General features: G+C 49.8%; 1 protein-coding gene across 1 annotated transcript; it reads left to right on the forward strand.

Moving 5' to 3' along the window:
* The first annotated feature begins 612 nt into the window (after window positions 1–612).
* On the forward strand, window positions 613–17078 carry UBE2L6 (ubiquitin conjugating enzyme E2 L6). The gene is made up of 4 exons (XM_047775692.1): window positions 613–1212; window positions 5662–5757; window positions 13883–14069; window positions 16038–17078. Exons 1-4 carry the CDS (start codon window positions 1186–1188, stop codon window positions 16187–16189), a joined length of 462 nt encoding a protein of 153 aa, XP_047631648.1. The 5' UTR covers window positions 613–1185; the 3' UTR covers window positions 16190–17078.
* The last annotated feature ends 113 nt before the right edge of the window (window positions 17079–17191 follow it).

Consider the following 17191-nt stretch of genomic DNA (forward strand, 5'->3'; position numbering starts at 1 on the left):
AAAAACAAAACAAACTTCCTAAACTGTGCTCAAAACTCAAAATACGTGCACAAAATATTTTCTGATTTCCTTCCTCTGGATTGAAAGGGATGGGGAAGATGGGTTCAGTTTCCCCAAAGAGTCTCCTTATTACCAGAGATTCTTCTCCAGATGCTGCTAGGTGCTCAGGGGCTGCTATTCCTAGGTGGCCTCAGCTTCCTCCAGGGGGAAAGTGTTTCTGCCCTTACACAGAGGGGTGGAGACTCTTGGTTGTGTATTGGGGCACACAGTAGGCCCGCAATTTGTAGTGGACTGATGGCAAAATAATGGAGGCCTCTGAAGTCCATCTTGGGGTCCCCACTACCCAACTGTCTCCCAAACCTCCACAGAGCAGGCACTTAAACATTAAACCTACCAAAGCCCTAAAGCAAGTGAATGGGTCCAACAGCGCCCCCTTGCGGTGCTTTTCACCAAGCGGTCACTTGGGAGAAACGTCTTTGCAGTTCCGCCGCTGAATGCTGGGCAGCACAAAGGAACACAAGCCTCCAGGGGAGGGGTCCTTGAAAAGGCTATAGTCCACGCCGTCTCCCACCAATTTTTAGAGATGGAGCATTGGGCCCAGAGAGGGGAAGTGGTTTGCACAGGGGGGCTCCTGGAATTCGCGAGAGGCTTAGGGCGGCGGTCAGACCGTGGAGGCCCCCGAGCAACCTGTCGCGGAGCTGCGTTTGCATAGCACGCATACTGTATTTTCTTAGGGCGAGTGTGTGTTCGGGGCGGCTGCGGCAACTGGGCTAACGGAGCTGATGGAGACCCCGGCGTGGCCTCCGGCAGAGGAGCTGAAATTAGAACCCGGATGGGCGGACCCCGGCCCGGGAGCGCTCGCGGCCGGGTGCACGGCGCCCCCCAGTGGTATGCCGGGAACCGGAACGCCGCGCGCTCCCAGGCCCGCCTTGTCTCCCGACAAAAGAGCTAGAGTTCCGGGGATCCGAGCCCACCTCGCCGGGGATGGGGCGGGTCCTCCCCTCCTTGGCCTCCTAGGCTCTGCCGAGGCGGTGGGAAGCAGGGCCGCCCAGCCCGGAGTCCCCGCGGGGGGAGAGGAGTGTGGGCGGGGCTCCCGGAGGTGGGGCCCCCGGGGCGGGGAGCGCCGAGTCCGCTGGCCGGTGTACAGTCTCGCTGGAGTCCGACAGAGCCCACACTGGTCCCGAGATGTCGGCGAGCAAGCGGGTGGCAAAGGTAACCGCGTGTAGAAGGACCCCTTTCTCAAGGCTCCCTTCGCCTTGCTAGTCCCTCTTCCCTCCATCCCTCCCTTAGCAGTGCGAGCGCGTTTGTTTGTCTGGGTACCAGGGATGGCTGAATCCCTGCCATCTCTGCTCCCACCCCAGAGGAAGAGAGGGTCTTCGAGCGGGGCCAGAGCTGGAGTTTGGGGAGGTGAGGGCATATCGAGCGGGGGTGTCGCTGGCTCCCTGAGCTGTGCTGGGGATGGGAATGAGCCCCCCCCCCCATTGGTTTCAGTTTCATTTCTTCTCCCAGAAACTTGTGATAACAATTGCGTGCGTCTCAGGTGCGGGGAGGCTTCGTTGGCTTCTTCTTGAAGACAGGCCCTGGGCTGGAGGTGGTGGCGGGTGCGTTTTGAACAGAGATAACCAGGACAAGGTTCTTGTCCTGGCATAGCCCATGGCCTGCCCGATAATTTGGTTACCTACGTTAGAGTCCCGAGAAGTATGGGATGCTGAATAGGAGGCAGGAGCAAAGTTCTCAGACTGTTCTGGGAAAGAAAAGATGCTAGGGCGAACCCAGATGTCCTGGGGTAGGTGACCGTGTGTTTATTTGTTCTGCAAATGTTATTGAATACCTCCTCTGTGCTGGCTCCTGTTTTGGAGGCAGAGATGAACCAAAATCCTGCCCTCACTGAGCTTTCATTCCAACCAGGGATGCCATTTGAAGTGACCTCTGGAAGGATGGAGAGGGGACAGTTTCCCCCACGAGGTGGGAAAAACCCAGGTTGTGGCTGGGATTGGAGACAGTTTGAGAAGGTTAGAGCAGTTCTGGTGAGGTGGGTCTGATACCCCCTCAAGCTTTGAGTCTCCTGGAAATGCCCCTCCTATGTACAGAGCAGGGGGCAGGCTTGAGGTGGGTGATTGAGCCTCTGAGAAGATCTCAGATAGGGGCATTCAGAGCAGGCTCAGCACAGAGGAACTGAAATCTGGAGACTGGCAGCAAAATGGGCCAGAGGGTCTTTCCAGCCAAATGGGAAAGAATGAGGAGCCAGTATTTATTGCACTGGCACCGTTAAATGAGTGCCAGGCAGCTTACATTAGTTATTCCAGCTCATTCCCACAGCATCCCTGTGAGCTAAGTCATATATCCCCATTGTCCAGATAAGGAAGCTGAGGCTTGGAGAGAATAACTTGGCTCTCCTGGGTCACCCCATAGAGAGCGAGGGACCTTGGACTGGAGCCCAGGTTGGTGGAGCTCCAACCCACAGGTTCCTTCACTGGTTCTTCTACTTTCGTTTTCTATTCTTCTGAGTCAGATGATTTCCTAACAGACCTCAGGACAGAGGCGTGTGTCCTAGCTTGGGTTTCAACATCCCCAGGCTTTGGGAAAGTCTGAACAGAACTCATATAAAACAGATCGAGTCCAAGGGCTTCCAGTTCTAGTGAAGCTGGGAAACTGACCATTTCAGAGCTTCTCTGTTCAACCTGGGGGTTCATTCTTGCTCAGGAGTCACAGGTGATACTGGAACTAGGACTTGTAGTAGAGATGCTTCTAGTTTGGGATCGAAGATAAAGAAAGGGTCATAGATTCCAAGCAGAAGGTGCAAAATGCAGTTTGTTGGCGTGAACAGAGTTGGCGTATGGACTGAAAGATAAGAAACAGGGATAAGGGCGTGTTTGTATGTTGGGGGGGGGCAGAGAAAGTTTAGATGGTGCACGTGTGAGAAGACCCCTCCCCCGCTGTGAACGAACGGGCTTGGGGGACCTTTCTCTCTGCCTTTGTTTACGTCAGAATTTTGCAGCCTTGTCAGTACTCACATTTGGGGCTGGATAATTTTTTTTTTTTGGTCTTTCTTAGGGCTGCACTCACAGCACATGGAGGTTCCCAGGCTAAGGGTCACATCGGAGCTGTAGCCCCTAGCCTACACCACAGCCACAGCCATGCCAGATCCGAGCTGCATCAGCGGGCTACACCACAGCTCGTGGCAATGCCGGATCCTTAACCCACTGAGGGAGGCCAGGGATTGAAGCTGCGTCCTCATGGATGCTAGTCAGACTCGTTTCTGCTGAGCTACGACAGGAACTCCTGCAGCTGGAATCTTAACCCACTGCGCCACAGCAGCAAGTCCCCATTTCTCCGTTTGTGACAGCCAAAAATGGTTCTAGACATTGTCAGACCTCTGGGGTGGAGGGTGGGGGGTAAAGGAATCCCCTAGTTTGAGAACCACTGTTTTCCACCTGTTTGGTGGTCCAGAAGAATGGGACCTTTTTATTTGTTGTTGTTGAGTTGTTTTTTTTTTTTTTTTCTTGAGGTCTATTGCAGAGGGGAGAGGAAAGGGGGGGGGGGGCGGGCAACATAGGGATAGAGGAGTAAGAGATACAAACTCTTAGGTATAAAATAAACTACAAGGATATATTATACAACACAGGGAATATAGCCAATATGTTATAACTATAAATGGGGTGTAACCTTTAAAAATTGTGCATCTTACAGTGTAACTTATGTCATACAGCAACTACACTTCAATTTTAAACATTTTTTATAAAGAAAAATATAAATATTTGTGTCCTTTTAGGGCTGCACCAGCAGCATATGGAAAGTCCCAAGCCAGGGGTGGAATTGGAGCTGTAGCTGCCAGCCTACACCACAGCCATAGAAATGCGGGATCCCAGCTGCGTCTGCGACCTACACCACAGCTCACAGCAATGCTGGATCCTTTACCTGCTGAGCAAGGCCAGGGATCGAACCCGCATCCTCATGGGTACTAGTCAGGTGTGTTACCACTGAGCCACGATGGGAACTCCGAGAAAATATATTTTTAAAAGTCTGTTGGAGAGGAGTTCCTGTTGTGGCTCAGTGGTTAACCAATCTGACTAGGAACCATGAGATTGAGGGTTTAATCCCTGGCCTCGCTCAGTGGGTTAAGGATCCAACGTTGCCGTGAGCTGTTGGTGTAGGTCACAGACACTGCTCAGGTCTGGCATTGCTGTGGCTGTGGCATAGGCTGGCGGCTACAGCTCTGATTAGACCCTTAGCCTGGGAACCTCCGTATGCCGTGGGTGCAGCCCTAAAAAACATAAAAAAAAAAAAAAGAGAGTTCCCGTCGTGGCGCAGTGGTTAACGAATCCGACTAGGAACCATGAGGTTGCGGGCTCGGTCCCTGCCCTTGCTCAGTGGGTTAAGGATCCGGCGTTGCCGTGAGCTGTGGTGTGGGTTGCAGACGCGGCTCGGAACCTGCGTTGCTGTGGCTCTGGCATAGGCCGGTGGCTACAGCTCCGATTCAACCCCTAACCTGGGAACTCCATATGCCTCGGGAGCGGCCCAAGAAATAGCAACAACGACGACAACAAAAAAGACAAAAGACAAAAAAAAAAAAAAGGTCTGTTGTCCCATGGGATGGACCCCAGGATGGAGACTGGGGTACCTTGGTCTAATACATTTGAGAAGTACTGCATGCTTGCATTCACATCTCAGAGAATCACAATACACAGTAGCATGCTATAAAGGCTTTGGGAAGTCCTGCAGGAAAGAAATCTGTTTAGCCTGGTGTTCCCCAATGTACTTTACTGTGACCCTTTTCCTGTAATAACTGTGACGGCTGCATGGGACAGGCTGTGTACGTCTGCTCTAACTGGGCCCTCTGCCTCGGCCCTTCTCTGCACAGGGAACTCCTATTCATGCCACATGGCCCCACTCGCAGTGCTCTCCTGCTCCTCTCTCCTCTCCTTCGCCATTATCTATCCCCACGTCATTCACATAATCTCATTCGTGTTTCTTCCGTTACTGTGATGAAGTTCTCAGGGGCTGGGGCCTGACTTAGGCAGATGTCGACAGAGGATGCTGTTGAGGGGGCTGTTGGGAGAACTCAGTGATGTCTGGGTGACCGGGCAGCGTATCTGGGAAGGGAAGTCAATGCTTGTCTCTTTGCTTTTCTGCCCAGGTGTAAAATTCTCCCCTGCTCTGCTCTGCCGGAGTCATTGTCCCTCCCCAGGCCTGGTCTGGAGGAATTTGACTGGGACAGGGTGGTGTCTTTGCTGCCCGCTCTGCCCAGAGCACCATAAAGGCACATTATCATGTTGGATGCTCAGTGGGTGCCATGAAAGGGAGGGAGGACCTTGTGACTCTCCAGGAGGAGGATAAGACGACAGACGTTAAGGAGCTTGGTTTCCGAAGAGACGGCTGCTAAGAGAGTTTACTCTTGAGTTGTCTTTTCTGGAAGCAGTGATATGCATCTGCCCTCCCTTCTGGTAGCCAAAGAGCTGGTGAGGCTAAAAATCAAGTGGTTCATTGAAAGCATCAAGCACTGTGCCCAACACATATCAAGCTCAGTCAATGGGGGCTCTGACCTTGTCAGCTTCTGTCCCCTGGGGTGTCCTGTTTGGGACTTGGGGCAGCTTGGGGTGGGGTGTGGGGTGCGAAGCAGGGGAGACTAGGCCAACTGCCCACGTGCTGTCCTCCTTGCAGGAGCTGGAGGATCTTCAGAAGGAGCTTCCCAGGTACCTCGGGAAGCTGTTCAGCGATGATGCCAACGTGTTGGTGTGGCACGCGCTCCTCCTGCCTGTGAGTATCCAGGGGACTGTGGCCTCTGGCTGGGGCCAAATAGGCCAGGGAGGGTTGGGGCAAGAACTGTCTCTTCGTTAGAATCCTCTTTTCCACCGGCTGGGATCGTTGGTAGGGGGGGTCTCTCTCTGGACTGATAGCTTCTGAGGTCAGGGCCGACCGATGAAGAGGCTAAAAGGCTTTTGTACTTAGTAGGAGACTCCCTTCCCCAATTCAGTAGCTACCAAGCCCATGATGGACGCTTCAGCAGACAAAGGGCATCCAAAGGAAGAAAGGAAAGAGAGCCCTCTTAGGAGTTCCGTCGTGGCTCAGTGGTTAGCAAATCCGACTAGGAACCATGAGGTTGCGGGTTCAGTCCCTGGCCTTGCTCAGTGGGTTAAAGGATCCAGCGCTGCCGTGAGCCGTGGTGTAGGTTGCAGACGCGGCTTGGATCCTGCACTGCTGTGGCTCTGGCGTAGGCTCCGATTCGACCCCTAGCCTGGGAACCTCCAATGCCTCCGGAGCGGCCCAAGAAATGGCAAAAAGACAAAAAAAGAAAGAAAGAAAGAAAGAAAGAAAGCCCTCTTAGACCTTTGTCAGGGGGTAGAGATAAATGTCCTTTCTCCCACGGTTGGTAGAATTTATTCCTCAGACTTAAATTGTATTTGGTTTCCTTTTAAAAATTGTATCTCAAGAAGCTCTCTTGTGGTTCAGTGGGTTAAGGATCCAGCATTGTCACTGCTTGGGGTTGTTGTGGTGAGTGTTCTGTCCCTGGCCCAGAAACTTCCACATGCTGCGGGTGCTGTCAAAAAAAAAAAAAAAAATTTGTATTTTAGGAGTTTCCTGGTGGCTTAGTGGGTTAAGGATCCATTGTTGTCACTGCTGTGGCTGAGGTTCGATCCCTGGCCTGAGAACTTCCTCATGCCTTGAGCACAGCCAAAATAAAAAACTAAATAAATAAAAAGTAAAAATCATATTTCAGAAAATCATTTTTATGTATGCCAATACGTAATTCATCTCTACTATCCTGATTTTTCTCTACAGTAGAGATCATCTTGATAGAATCTGGCTTTGGAAATACTATTCTAGGAGTTCCGTCGTAGCTCATCAATAAAGAATCCAGTTAGTATTCATGAGAACGCAGGTTTGATCCCTGGCCTCGCTCAGTGGGTTGAGGATCCATTGTTGCTGTGAGCTGTGGCGTAGGTCACAGACGAAGCTCAGATCCCGCGTTGCTGTGGCTATGGTATAGGCCAGCAGCTGTAGCTCTAATTCACCCCCTAGCCTGGGAACTTCTACATGCTGTGGGTATGGCCCTAACAAGACGAAAAATATGTACATATTATCCTAAAGGATCTATCAAAGTGCAGGATGTCTATTTTATCATTAATTATTAATGACCACAGATATTTTCTTGGAGAAATTCATCTATCTGCCTTTGGATACTCAGAAATAAAAATGGAAACAATTAAGCTTTGTATTAGCTCTTTGGAATGTAATGGGAACAAGTCACTTGATTATTTAGGATTTGGACTTCTTACCGACAAGGCAGTGGCCTAGGCTGGGCCATCTTCTCCTTCAACTGTGGTCCAGAACAATGGACAAGAGCTTGAGTCAGGCCGACACTGGAACCCCTGTCCTGTGGGGTGCTGGGTTGAAACAGTCCACCTGCCCTAGGCTGGAAGAAGAGCAGAATTCTTTATTTAACCTGGAACTTGGGAGGAAGTAGGACTTTCTTAGCTGATCCTAAGGTGTGGTGTGAAGCCCTCTGTCTGGTCCAACATCCTCATGTTACAGATGAGGAAACTGAGTCCCAGAACTGTTCCGCTGCACGAGATGGAGCTGGCATGCATGCCCAGGGGTCTCAGCTCCATGGCTCCACCATCTCCTTCCTCTGTTGAGACCCAGGCAGCCCAGCATGCAGCCCCGGCAGAAGGACACACAGACGCTCTCCTGTCCATTTTTCTTCTTTCTTTTTTTCTTTTTGGCTGCACCCACAGTATGCCGAAGTTCTCAGGCCAGGGATTGAACCCATGCCACAGCAGGGACAACACTGGATCCCTAACCCTCTGAGCCACTGGGGAACTCCTCTCCCATCCTTTTCTAAGGCCTCACCCTTGATCTTATGTCTACTTCCCAGGTCCCAGGCCTTATTATTATCCAGAACTTGAAAACTAAAACATTTTCTTTATCTGCCCAGCAGTTGTCCTTGCTCTTATCTCAGACACACCCAAGACCACTTAGGCTTCTTCTTTGCCTTCCGCTAAGAAAGAGGAACTCTCTTAAAACCTGGACTCTGAACTTAAATGTGTATGTCATTCTGGAGTTCCCGTCGTGGCGCAGTGGTTAACGAATCCGACTAGGAACCATGAGGTTGCGGGTTCGGTCCCTGCCCTTGCTCAGTGGGTTAACGACCCGGCGTTGCCGTGAGCTGTGGTGTAGGTTGCAGACGCGGCTCGGATCTCGCGTTGCTGTGGCTCTGGCGTAGGCCACAGAGGGGCCACAGCTCCGATTCGACCCCTAGCCTGGGAGCCTCCATATGCCGCGGGAGCGGCCCAAGAAATAGCAAAAAGCCAAAAAAAAAAAAATGTATATGTCATTCTGACTGTCTTTGTCCTTTCTTCTCTATAACGAAAGTTCTTAAAGGATTTGGAGCTTTTGGAATCAGCCCGAAGGCCCCTGTGCTCTGTCCTGGGGTTACCCCCCTACCCCCAGCCTGGACATGGAGAGTGGTGCTCATTTGTGGAGAGGTCGAGTCGCCAGTGCTGAGTTCCCATCCCAGTGCGGTTACTGGGGCCTCCAGCACGTGGCTTACATGTACATTGGACTTGAGTTTCTGCATCTGAAAATGGAGATGCTGTTGCCGAAACTCGGCCTCTGTCTGCTGTTGCGGAGTAGAAATTCGGAGACAGAGTTCTGGGAAGGAGGAAAAAATAGCTTTACTGCTTTACCAGGCAAAGGGGGCCACAGCAGGCCAATGCCTTAAAGACTGTGCCCCCTCTGTAAGGGATTAGGAGGTGGGTTTTTTTGTTTGTTTGTTTTGTTGCTTTTTAGGGCCACACTCGTGCAAACGGAGGTCCCCAGGCTAGGGGTCTAGTCAGAGCTACAGCTGCGGGCCTACACCACAGCCACAGCAATGCCAGATCCTTAATCCACTGAGTGAGGCCAGGGATCGAACTCGCCACCTCATGGTTCCTAGTCAGGTTCATTTCCTCTGCACCACGATGGGAACTCCCAGGAGGTTGCTTTATAGTTTGGGGAATGGAAAACAGGGCTGCGGAAGAAGATCAGGGTAGAGGCAAGCTTGCATTGTCTTTCAAAGCTGCTATTTAGGGGTCCCCAGGCCTGGTTCTGGTGGTCCTCCTCCTTCCCAGAATGAAGACATCTTCATCAAGTAGTTCTTCCATTTGTTGGGGGTTTTAGATCTTCAGAAAGGCTCATATACATTGTTAATGTTTATTCATTAAGGAGGAACCAGGACCCTGACCCAAGGCTGCACTTTTGTCTCTTGATGGCTCCTCCCTGGTCTCTGCATCTCCTCCCTTCCCTGATTAGCAGTTGCCCTTTGGAACTCAGGGAAGGTCACGGAGGCTGAATTTATTCCCTAAAAACAAGAAATGCAGGACACAGAAAGACTTGAGTGCCTAGAAGCCCCACAGGCACTAGCTCGCTTATAATGCTAATACTCCTGGGTTTTCTTTCTTTCTTTTTCTTTCTTTCCTTCCTTCCTTTCTTTCTTCCTCTCTCTCTTTTTTCTTTCTTTCTGCCATACTTGTGGCATGCAGAAGTTCCTGGGCCAGGAATCAAATCTGCACCACAGCAGTGACAGTGCTGGATCCTTAACCCATTCTACCACCAGGGAAATTTCTACTTAGGAGTTTTCATAGTACTTATCCTGATAGCTGACACATGCATAGTGCTTGCCATGTGCCAGACCCTATTCTAAGCCCTTCACGTAAATTAACTCATTTAATGCCCACAGAAGCCCTAGGAAAAAGTCTGTTATTCTTTCCTTATGGAAAAACCCAGGGAGGTTAAGTTACTTGCCTAAGGTCACACAGCTAGAAAGTGGCAGAGGAGTTCCCGTGGTGGTGCAGTGGTTGACGAATCTGACTAGGAACCATGAGGTTGCGGGTTCAGTCCCTGCCCTTGCTCAGTGGGTTAACGATCCGCCGTTGCCGTGAGCTGTGGTGTAGGTTGCAGACGCGACTCGGATCCCGAGTTGCTGTGGCTCTGGCGTAGGCCGGTGGCTACAGCTCCGATTCGACCCCTGGCCTGGGAACCTCCATATGCCGCAGAAGCGGCCCTAGAAATGGCAAAAAAGACAAAAAAAAAAAAGAGAGAGAGAGAAAAAGAAAGTGGCAGAGCCAAGATTCACACTCAAGCAGGGTGGCTCCAAAGGCCATATAACCCCTACACTGTGCAGCATGGGCTAATGTGTGTCCAGTCCTTGGCACAGGGTGGCACAGAGTAGGTGCCCAGGAAAATCTTCAGGTTGCTAGAAGTCTAGTGTGTCTTCTGCTGGCCCCTGGCAATCCTTGGTCACACCAGCTCTGATTTCTTTCTTTCTTTTTTTTTTTATATACAGAAATGGTATTTATTTTATTTATTTATTTTTTCTTTTTAGGGCTGTACCCACAGCATGTGGAAGTTCCCAGGCTAGGGGTCAAATCGGAGCTACAGCTGCCGGTCTGCACCACAGCCACAGCAACTCGGGGTCTGAGCCGTGTCTGCAACCTACACTATAGCTCACAGCAACGCCAGATCCTTAACTCACTGAGGGAAGCCAGGGATCAAACCTGCATCTTCATGGATACTAGTTGGATTCATTTCCGCTGAGCCACAATGGGAGCTCCCTCTTTTTTTTTTTTTTTTTTAACCTCAGTAAAATAGACATAACAGTATTACCACCTAAACTATTTTTATGTTTTTGGTTCAGTGACACTAAGTACATGCACATTGTTGTGCAACCATCAGCACCATCCATCTCCAGAACCAGAACCCTGAGTCCATTAAACACTAACTCCCCATTCCTCCCTCCCTCCAGCACTAGGTAACTAATGTTCTGTTTTTTTGATTGTTTGTTTTTTTTTGTCTTTTTTGTCTTTGTTGTTGTTGTTGTTGTTATTTCTTGGGCCGCTCCCGCGGCATATGGAGGTTCCCAGGCTAAGGGTTGAATCGGAGCTGTAGCCACCGGCCTACACCAGAGCCACAGCAACGCAGGATCCGAGCCGCGTCTGCAAGCTACACCACAGCTCACGGCAACGCCGGATCCTTAACCCACTGAGCAAGGGCAGGGACCGAACCGGCAACCTCATGGTTCCTAGTCGGATTCGTTAACCACTGCGCCACCACGGGAACTCCTAATTTTCTGTTTTATGTCAATGAATTTGACTATTCTAGGTACCTTAAATAAATGGAATCATACAATATTTGTTTTTTTGTTTGTTTGTTTGTTTTTCTGTCTTTTCTAGGGCCGCACCGGCGTGGCATATGGAGGTTCCCAGGCTAGGGGTCAAATCAGAGCTGTAGCTGCCGGCCTACACCAGAGCCACAGCAATGCGGGATCCGAGCCGTGTCTGCGACTTACACCACAGCTCACGGCAATGCCGGATCCTTAACCCACTGAGTAAGGCCAGGGATCAAACCTGCAACCTCACGGTTCCTAATCAGATTTGTTAATTACTGAGCCATGACATGAACTCCTGTTCTTTTTTTTTTTTTTTTTTGTCTAGCTTTCTTCACGTAGCATAAGGTCTTCAGAATTTATTTGTGCTGCAGCATTTATCAGAATGTCTTGCTTTTTTTTTTTTTTTTTTTTTTTTTTAGGGCTGCACCCATGGCATATGGAAATTCCCAGGCAAGGGGCTGAATTGGAGCTATAGGTGCCAGCCTACTCCACAGCAATGCCAGATCCAAGCTGCGTCTGTGACTTACACACCAGCTCACGGCAATGCTGGATCCTTAACCCACTGGGCAAGGTCAGGGATTGAACCCGAAACCTCATGGTTCCTAGTTGGATTTGGTAACCACTGCGCCACGACGGGAATTCCTGTCCTACCTTTTTAAGGTGGAATAATACTCCATTGCATGGATATGCCACATGCGATTAATATATTCATCTGTTGATGGATGTTTGGGTTGTTTCAGTCTTATGCTGCCGTGACCCACCCAGCTATGAACCTGGGTGTACAAATACCTGTTCGAGTCTCTGCTTTGAGTTTTTATGAATAGATACTATGAAGTAGAAGTGCTTGATCATATGGTAATTCTGTTTAATTTTTTTGAGGAACCGCCATATCGTTTTCCACGGTGGCTGCAGAATTTCTTTCCCAAGCCCCTGACTTCTTTTGATTTCCTTATTTTCTCCTTTTCCAAGCACCCAGCAATGACATTCTCCTGTACTTGCTAAGAGCTCCCTAAGAGAAAGTGTCTGTCCGCGTTCCCATTGTGGCTCAGTGGGTTAAGAGCTTGACTAGTACCCTTGGGGATGCAGGTTCGATCCCTGGCCTTCCTCAGTGGGTTAAGTATCCAGCTTTGCCACGAGCTACACATAGGGCTTGGATCTGGCATTGCTCTGGCTGTGGTGTAGGCCAGCAGCTGCAGCTCTGATTGGACCCCTGGCCCAGGAACTTCCATATGCCACGGGTGCAGGCATTAAAAAAAGAAAAATGTCCATCCTTCTCTTCCATAATTCTCAGATGTTAAAGCTGAGTTGACTGTTTGCAGCAACATGAATGGACTTAAAGGCATTATGCTAAGTGAAATAAGTCAGACAGAGAAAGATAAATATTGTGTGATCTTACTTATATGAGAAATCTAAAAACAAAACTCATAGGAAAAGAGATCAGACCTGTGGTTGCCAGAGGTGGAAGGTGGGGGAAGGGAAAATTGGATGAAGGCAGACAAAAGGTACAAACTTGCAGTTGTAGATAATGACTTGGGATGTATTGTATAACATGACTACAGCTAAAACCACAGTGTGATGTGCAGGAAAATTGTTGAGAATAAATCCTAAGTGCTCTCATCACAAGGAGAAAAAATTTTTTCTTTTTTCTTTTTCTTTCTTTTTTTTTTATTATTATCTATATGAGAAGGTGGATGTCAGCTGAACCTACTGTGGTCATCATTTCACAGTATATTTAGTTCTCATTGTGTGCAGCGGAAACAAATCTGACTAGTATCCATGAGGATGCAGGTTCGATCCCTGGCCTTGCTCAGTGAGTCTGGGATCCGGTGTTGCCATGAGCTGTGTTGTAGGTTGCAGACGCAGCCTGGATCTTGCATTTCTGTGGCTGTGGCATAGGCCAGCAGCTGTAGCTCCAATTTGACCCCTAGCCTGGGAACCTCCATATGCTGTGAGTGTGGCCCTAAGAAGCACAATGTATTTAAATCAAACCATCATGCTGTACACCTTATTATTATTGTTATTATTGTTATTTTGGCTTTTTAGGGCCACACCTGAGGCATATGGATGTTCCCAGGCTAGGGGTCGAATTGGAGCTACTGCTGCCAACTTAACACCACAGTCACAGCAACACAGGATCTGTGCCGAGTCTGAGACCTACACCACAGCTCACAGCAATGCTGGATCCTTTAACCCACTGGATCACACCTGCATCCTCATGGATACTAGTCAGCTTCATTTCCACTGAGCCACAGCGGGAACTCCCGTACACCTTAAACTTAGTGATATCTGGCAGTTATATTTCAATATATCTGGAAAAGTGTAGATATAAATTTATAAGTGATATATATATATAAATGATATATAATAAAAATTAGTATAATTATCAATATAATAAAAAGAAGCTGAGCTCATCTAACCAAACTTGACCTATTTTTCAAAAGAGGAAACTGAGGCTTAGGGATGAGAGGCAGCTGGTTGTTGGTTGCATCGCAAAAGCCTGGGTCTAGCTCCTGGGACTGCCAGGCCCCGTGTCCTTTTGGGACTCCACTCTTTCACGAATCCACAGCTCAGTTGCCAGATGAATACAGGTGCCATGGGTGTCCCTGTTTATGGGTCTTCCCAGGAGTGGAGCAGAGGATGCCTGGGACCCTAGGGTGGGGGGCAGGGAGAGGGGGAACCCAGACCAAGGACCTAGGAGGAAAATGAGCTTTTCAGAGTGGCCCTTCTCTTGCCCAGGAAGAACCGCCCTACAACCTCAGGGCCTTCAACCTTCGCATCAGCTTCCCGGAGGAGTACCCACTCAAGCCCCCGACGGTGACGTTTACAACCAGGATCTACCACCCCAACGTGGACACCGAAGGCCAGGTGTGTCTGCCCATCATCAGCAACGAGAACTGGAAGCCCTGCACCAAGACCTGCCAAGGTGGGCTGGGCCCTGCCAGAGGAAGGGACCCATGCTGGATGGGGTCAGAGGACCGCTTTTGAGTTAGAATAGCCCAGAAGAGAGGAGATAAAAATTGTGAGTCTAGGCGTTCCCATCGTGGCTCAGTGGTTAACAAACCCAACTAGTACCCAGGAGGACTCAGGTTTGATCTCTGGCCTTGCTCAGTGGGTTACGGATCCGGTGTGGCTGTGGCTGTGGCGTAGGCTGGCAGCTGTAGCTCCGATCAGACCCCTAGCCTGGGAACCTCTATATGTTGTAGGCATGGCTGTAAAAAGACAAAAAAAAAAAATTTGTACGTCTCAGTTGAGCCTGTTGTCAGAAAGCAGGGATGCATTCTGAGATCCTGAGCTGGCTGACCTGCTCCTGACTCTGTTCTCATACCTGGGCAGGTGCACAGAGCAGTGTTGCTGAGGGAAGGAGCTGGGCTGTAGCAGGTAGGGCTTGGGATAAGTAAGGCCACCCAGGGACCTTGGTGTAGTCTCTGTTATTTCCAGGGTTCAGTGCCCTACATGACAGCTGAGAGGATTGGCCTAATAATGCTAATACACATGACTTAATTAAACATTTTTGGCACTATGCTGAGAGCTTTGCATGCTTTTTTTTTTTTGCTGCACTTGCAGCATATGGAAGTTCCTAGGCCAAGGACTAAACCCGAGCCACGGCAGCAGCCAAAACTGCTGCAGTGAAAACTCTAGATTCTTAACCCACTGAGCCAGAAGAGAACCCCACAAATGTCATTTTTTAAAAATTCACTCAGTGGCATTCACTGGTTGCTCCGTGGGTTAAGGATCTGGCATTGTCACTGCTGTGGCTCGGGTTGCTGCTGTGGGACAGGTTCAGTCCCGGGCCTAGGAACTTCCCTGTACCGGGGGCATGGCCAAAAAAAAATTCACTTTTTTAAAGATTGAAATATAATTTATTTACAGTGGTGTGGTAGTTTTATAGTAGTTTGTATCTGCTAATCCCATCTCCTGATTTATCCCTCTCTTCCCCTTTCCCCTTTAGTAACCACAAGTTTGTTTTCCATGTCTGTGAATCTGTTTCATGTTTTGTGAACAAGTTCATTTGTATCATATTTTAGATTCCACATACAAGGGATATGATGATATTTGTCTTTGTCTGACTTAACTCACTTAGTATGACAATCTCTAGGTCCAGCCATTTTGCTGCAAATGACATTATTTCGTTCTTTTTTACAGCTGAATAATATTCTGTTGTGTGTATGTATGTGTGTGTGTGTATACACACACCACATCTTTATCCTTTGATCTGTCGATGGACATTTAGGTTGCTTCCACATCTTACCTATTGTAAAAAGTGCTGCTATGGGAGCTCCCTTCATGGCTCAGTGGTTAGAGAACCCGACTAGGATCCATGAGGTTGCGGGTTCGATCCCTGGCCTTGCTCAGTGGGTTAAGGATCCCGTGTTGCCATGAGCTGTGGTGTAGCTCACAGACGTGGCTCAGATGCTGTGTTGCTATGGCTGTGGCGCAGGCTGGCAGCTGTAGCTCCCGTTCAACCTGTAGCCTGGAACTTCCATATGCCACAGGTATGGCCCTCAAAAGACAAAACAAAAACCAAAAATGAAAACAAAAACGGGAGAGCAGAGTAGTTCTTGTTGAAAGGGGATAGAACTCAGAAACTCCATTTTTCTCCCTGTGATGAGAAGCTTCTGTGACACTTATGACTCAGAGTTAGAAAACTGCTGATGTAACCAGGCAGGGCTTTGGGCGTCATCAGTGAAGATGGTGAGGGGCCTTGGATGCGGTTGTAGAGCCATCCTGTGACATGGACCCTCCTGCGGGGGTGGGGTGGGGGTCCCCCCCACAGAGTGAGCGTGGCATTTTGGCGGCGGGGGTGGGGGGTGGGGGGAGGGAGGGAACCACCACCTTCTTCCCAGGATTTTTACTTTCCGTCCTGATGTCGGGATCTGACCTCTCTCCCCAGTCCTGGAGGCCCTCAACGTGCTGGTGAATAGACCAGACCTGCGGCAGCCCGTTCGGGTGGAGCTCGCCGACCAGCTGACCCAGGACCCGGAGCTGTTCAACAGAAAGGCCGAAGAGTTCACCCTCCAGTTCGGAGTGGACCGGCCCTCCTAACGCTGCCCGTGACCCGTCTCTGCACCAGATGTTCTCTGCGTGATGGACGGGCATACCGCACAGATGGGGAGCCAGAGCCCCTTTGTGATCCTGCTCATTTCTTCCAAGTTTTCCCTTGTAGGCTGTTAGTCCTTAGTATGTGTGTGTGCGTGTGTGTCCGTGCGTGAACGCGCAGGTGTGTATATTGGGGGGGGGGGTACAGATGTTTGTGGTATGTGGACCCAGGGCCCACAGGTGTGCTTGTCCCACTCCCTTTTTCTGCTCCAGAGCCAGGGACATCAAGGTTTGCAGAGTCACAGGCCAGCTCTTCTGGGCTCTGTGAGATGGGATTCCTGGTTTCGCTAGTTGGGCCGTCGTAGAGACTCAGGCCACCTTCCAAGCCAGCTTGTGGGCAGTGAGCCCAGCAGCTGACCGGAATCCCGCGCCATGGTCCAGGCACGGAGTGGAGGGGTGGTGGGGTGTGTGGGTAGGAGGCAGGTCACAGGGTGGGGATCCTTTTCACAGTGGATCATTTTGTTGATTGAGTGAATGAGATCAGCCAGACCACTGATAGATATATATAGATTTAGGTGCAAAACCTTTTCTCTTCCATTGATGAAACATAAAGTGAAAAATCTAATCTCAGAGTTTCCTCATGGCCCAGTGGGTTAAGGATCTGACATTGTCACTGCAGTGGCTTGGGTTGCTGCCGTGGCACAGGTTCGATCCCTGGCCCAGAAACGTCCACATGCCTACATGGTTTCAAAACCACTTGCTGTCCCATTAGGTTGCTGGTTCCTGGGGACCAGGCTTTAAGCAGAGAGAGATCTCCCCTCCAGCTTCCAGTCCAGGGGGGAGCCACGGAGACCATGTGCTTGCCCAGCCATTAAAGTCACAGATGAACTGTGGACTCCAGCTGATTGTTCATTGAAGAAATGGGGGTTCATTGGGAGAAGAGGAGGCGGGGATTTAGCTGCAGTATTTTTTTTTTTTTTTTTAGGGCCATGGGTGCAGCATATGGAA

The sequence above is a fragment of the Phacochoerus africanus genome, chromosome 4, assembly GCF_016906955.1.
Source record: "Phacochoerus africanus isolate WHEZ1 chromosome 4, ROS_Pafr_v1, whole genome shotgun sequence".
Lineage (NCBI taxonomy): Eukaryota > Metazoa > Chordata > Mammalia > Artiodactyla > Suidae > Phacochoerus > Phacochoerus africanus.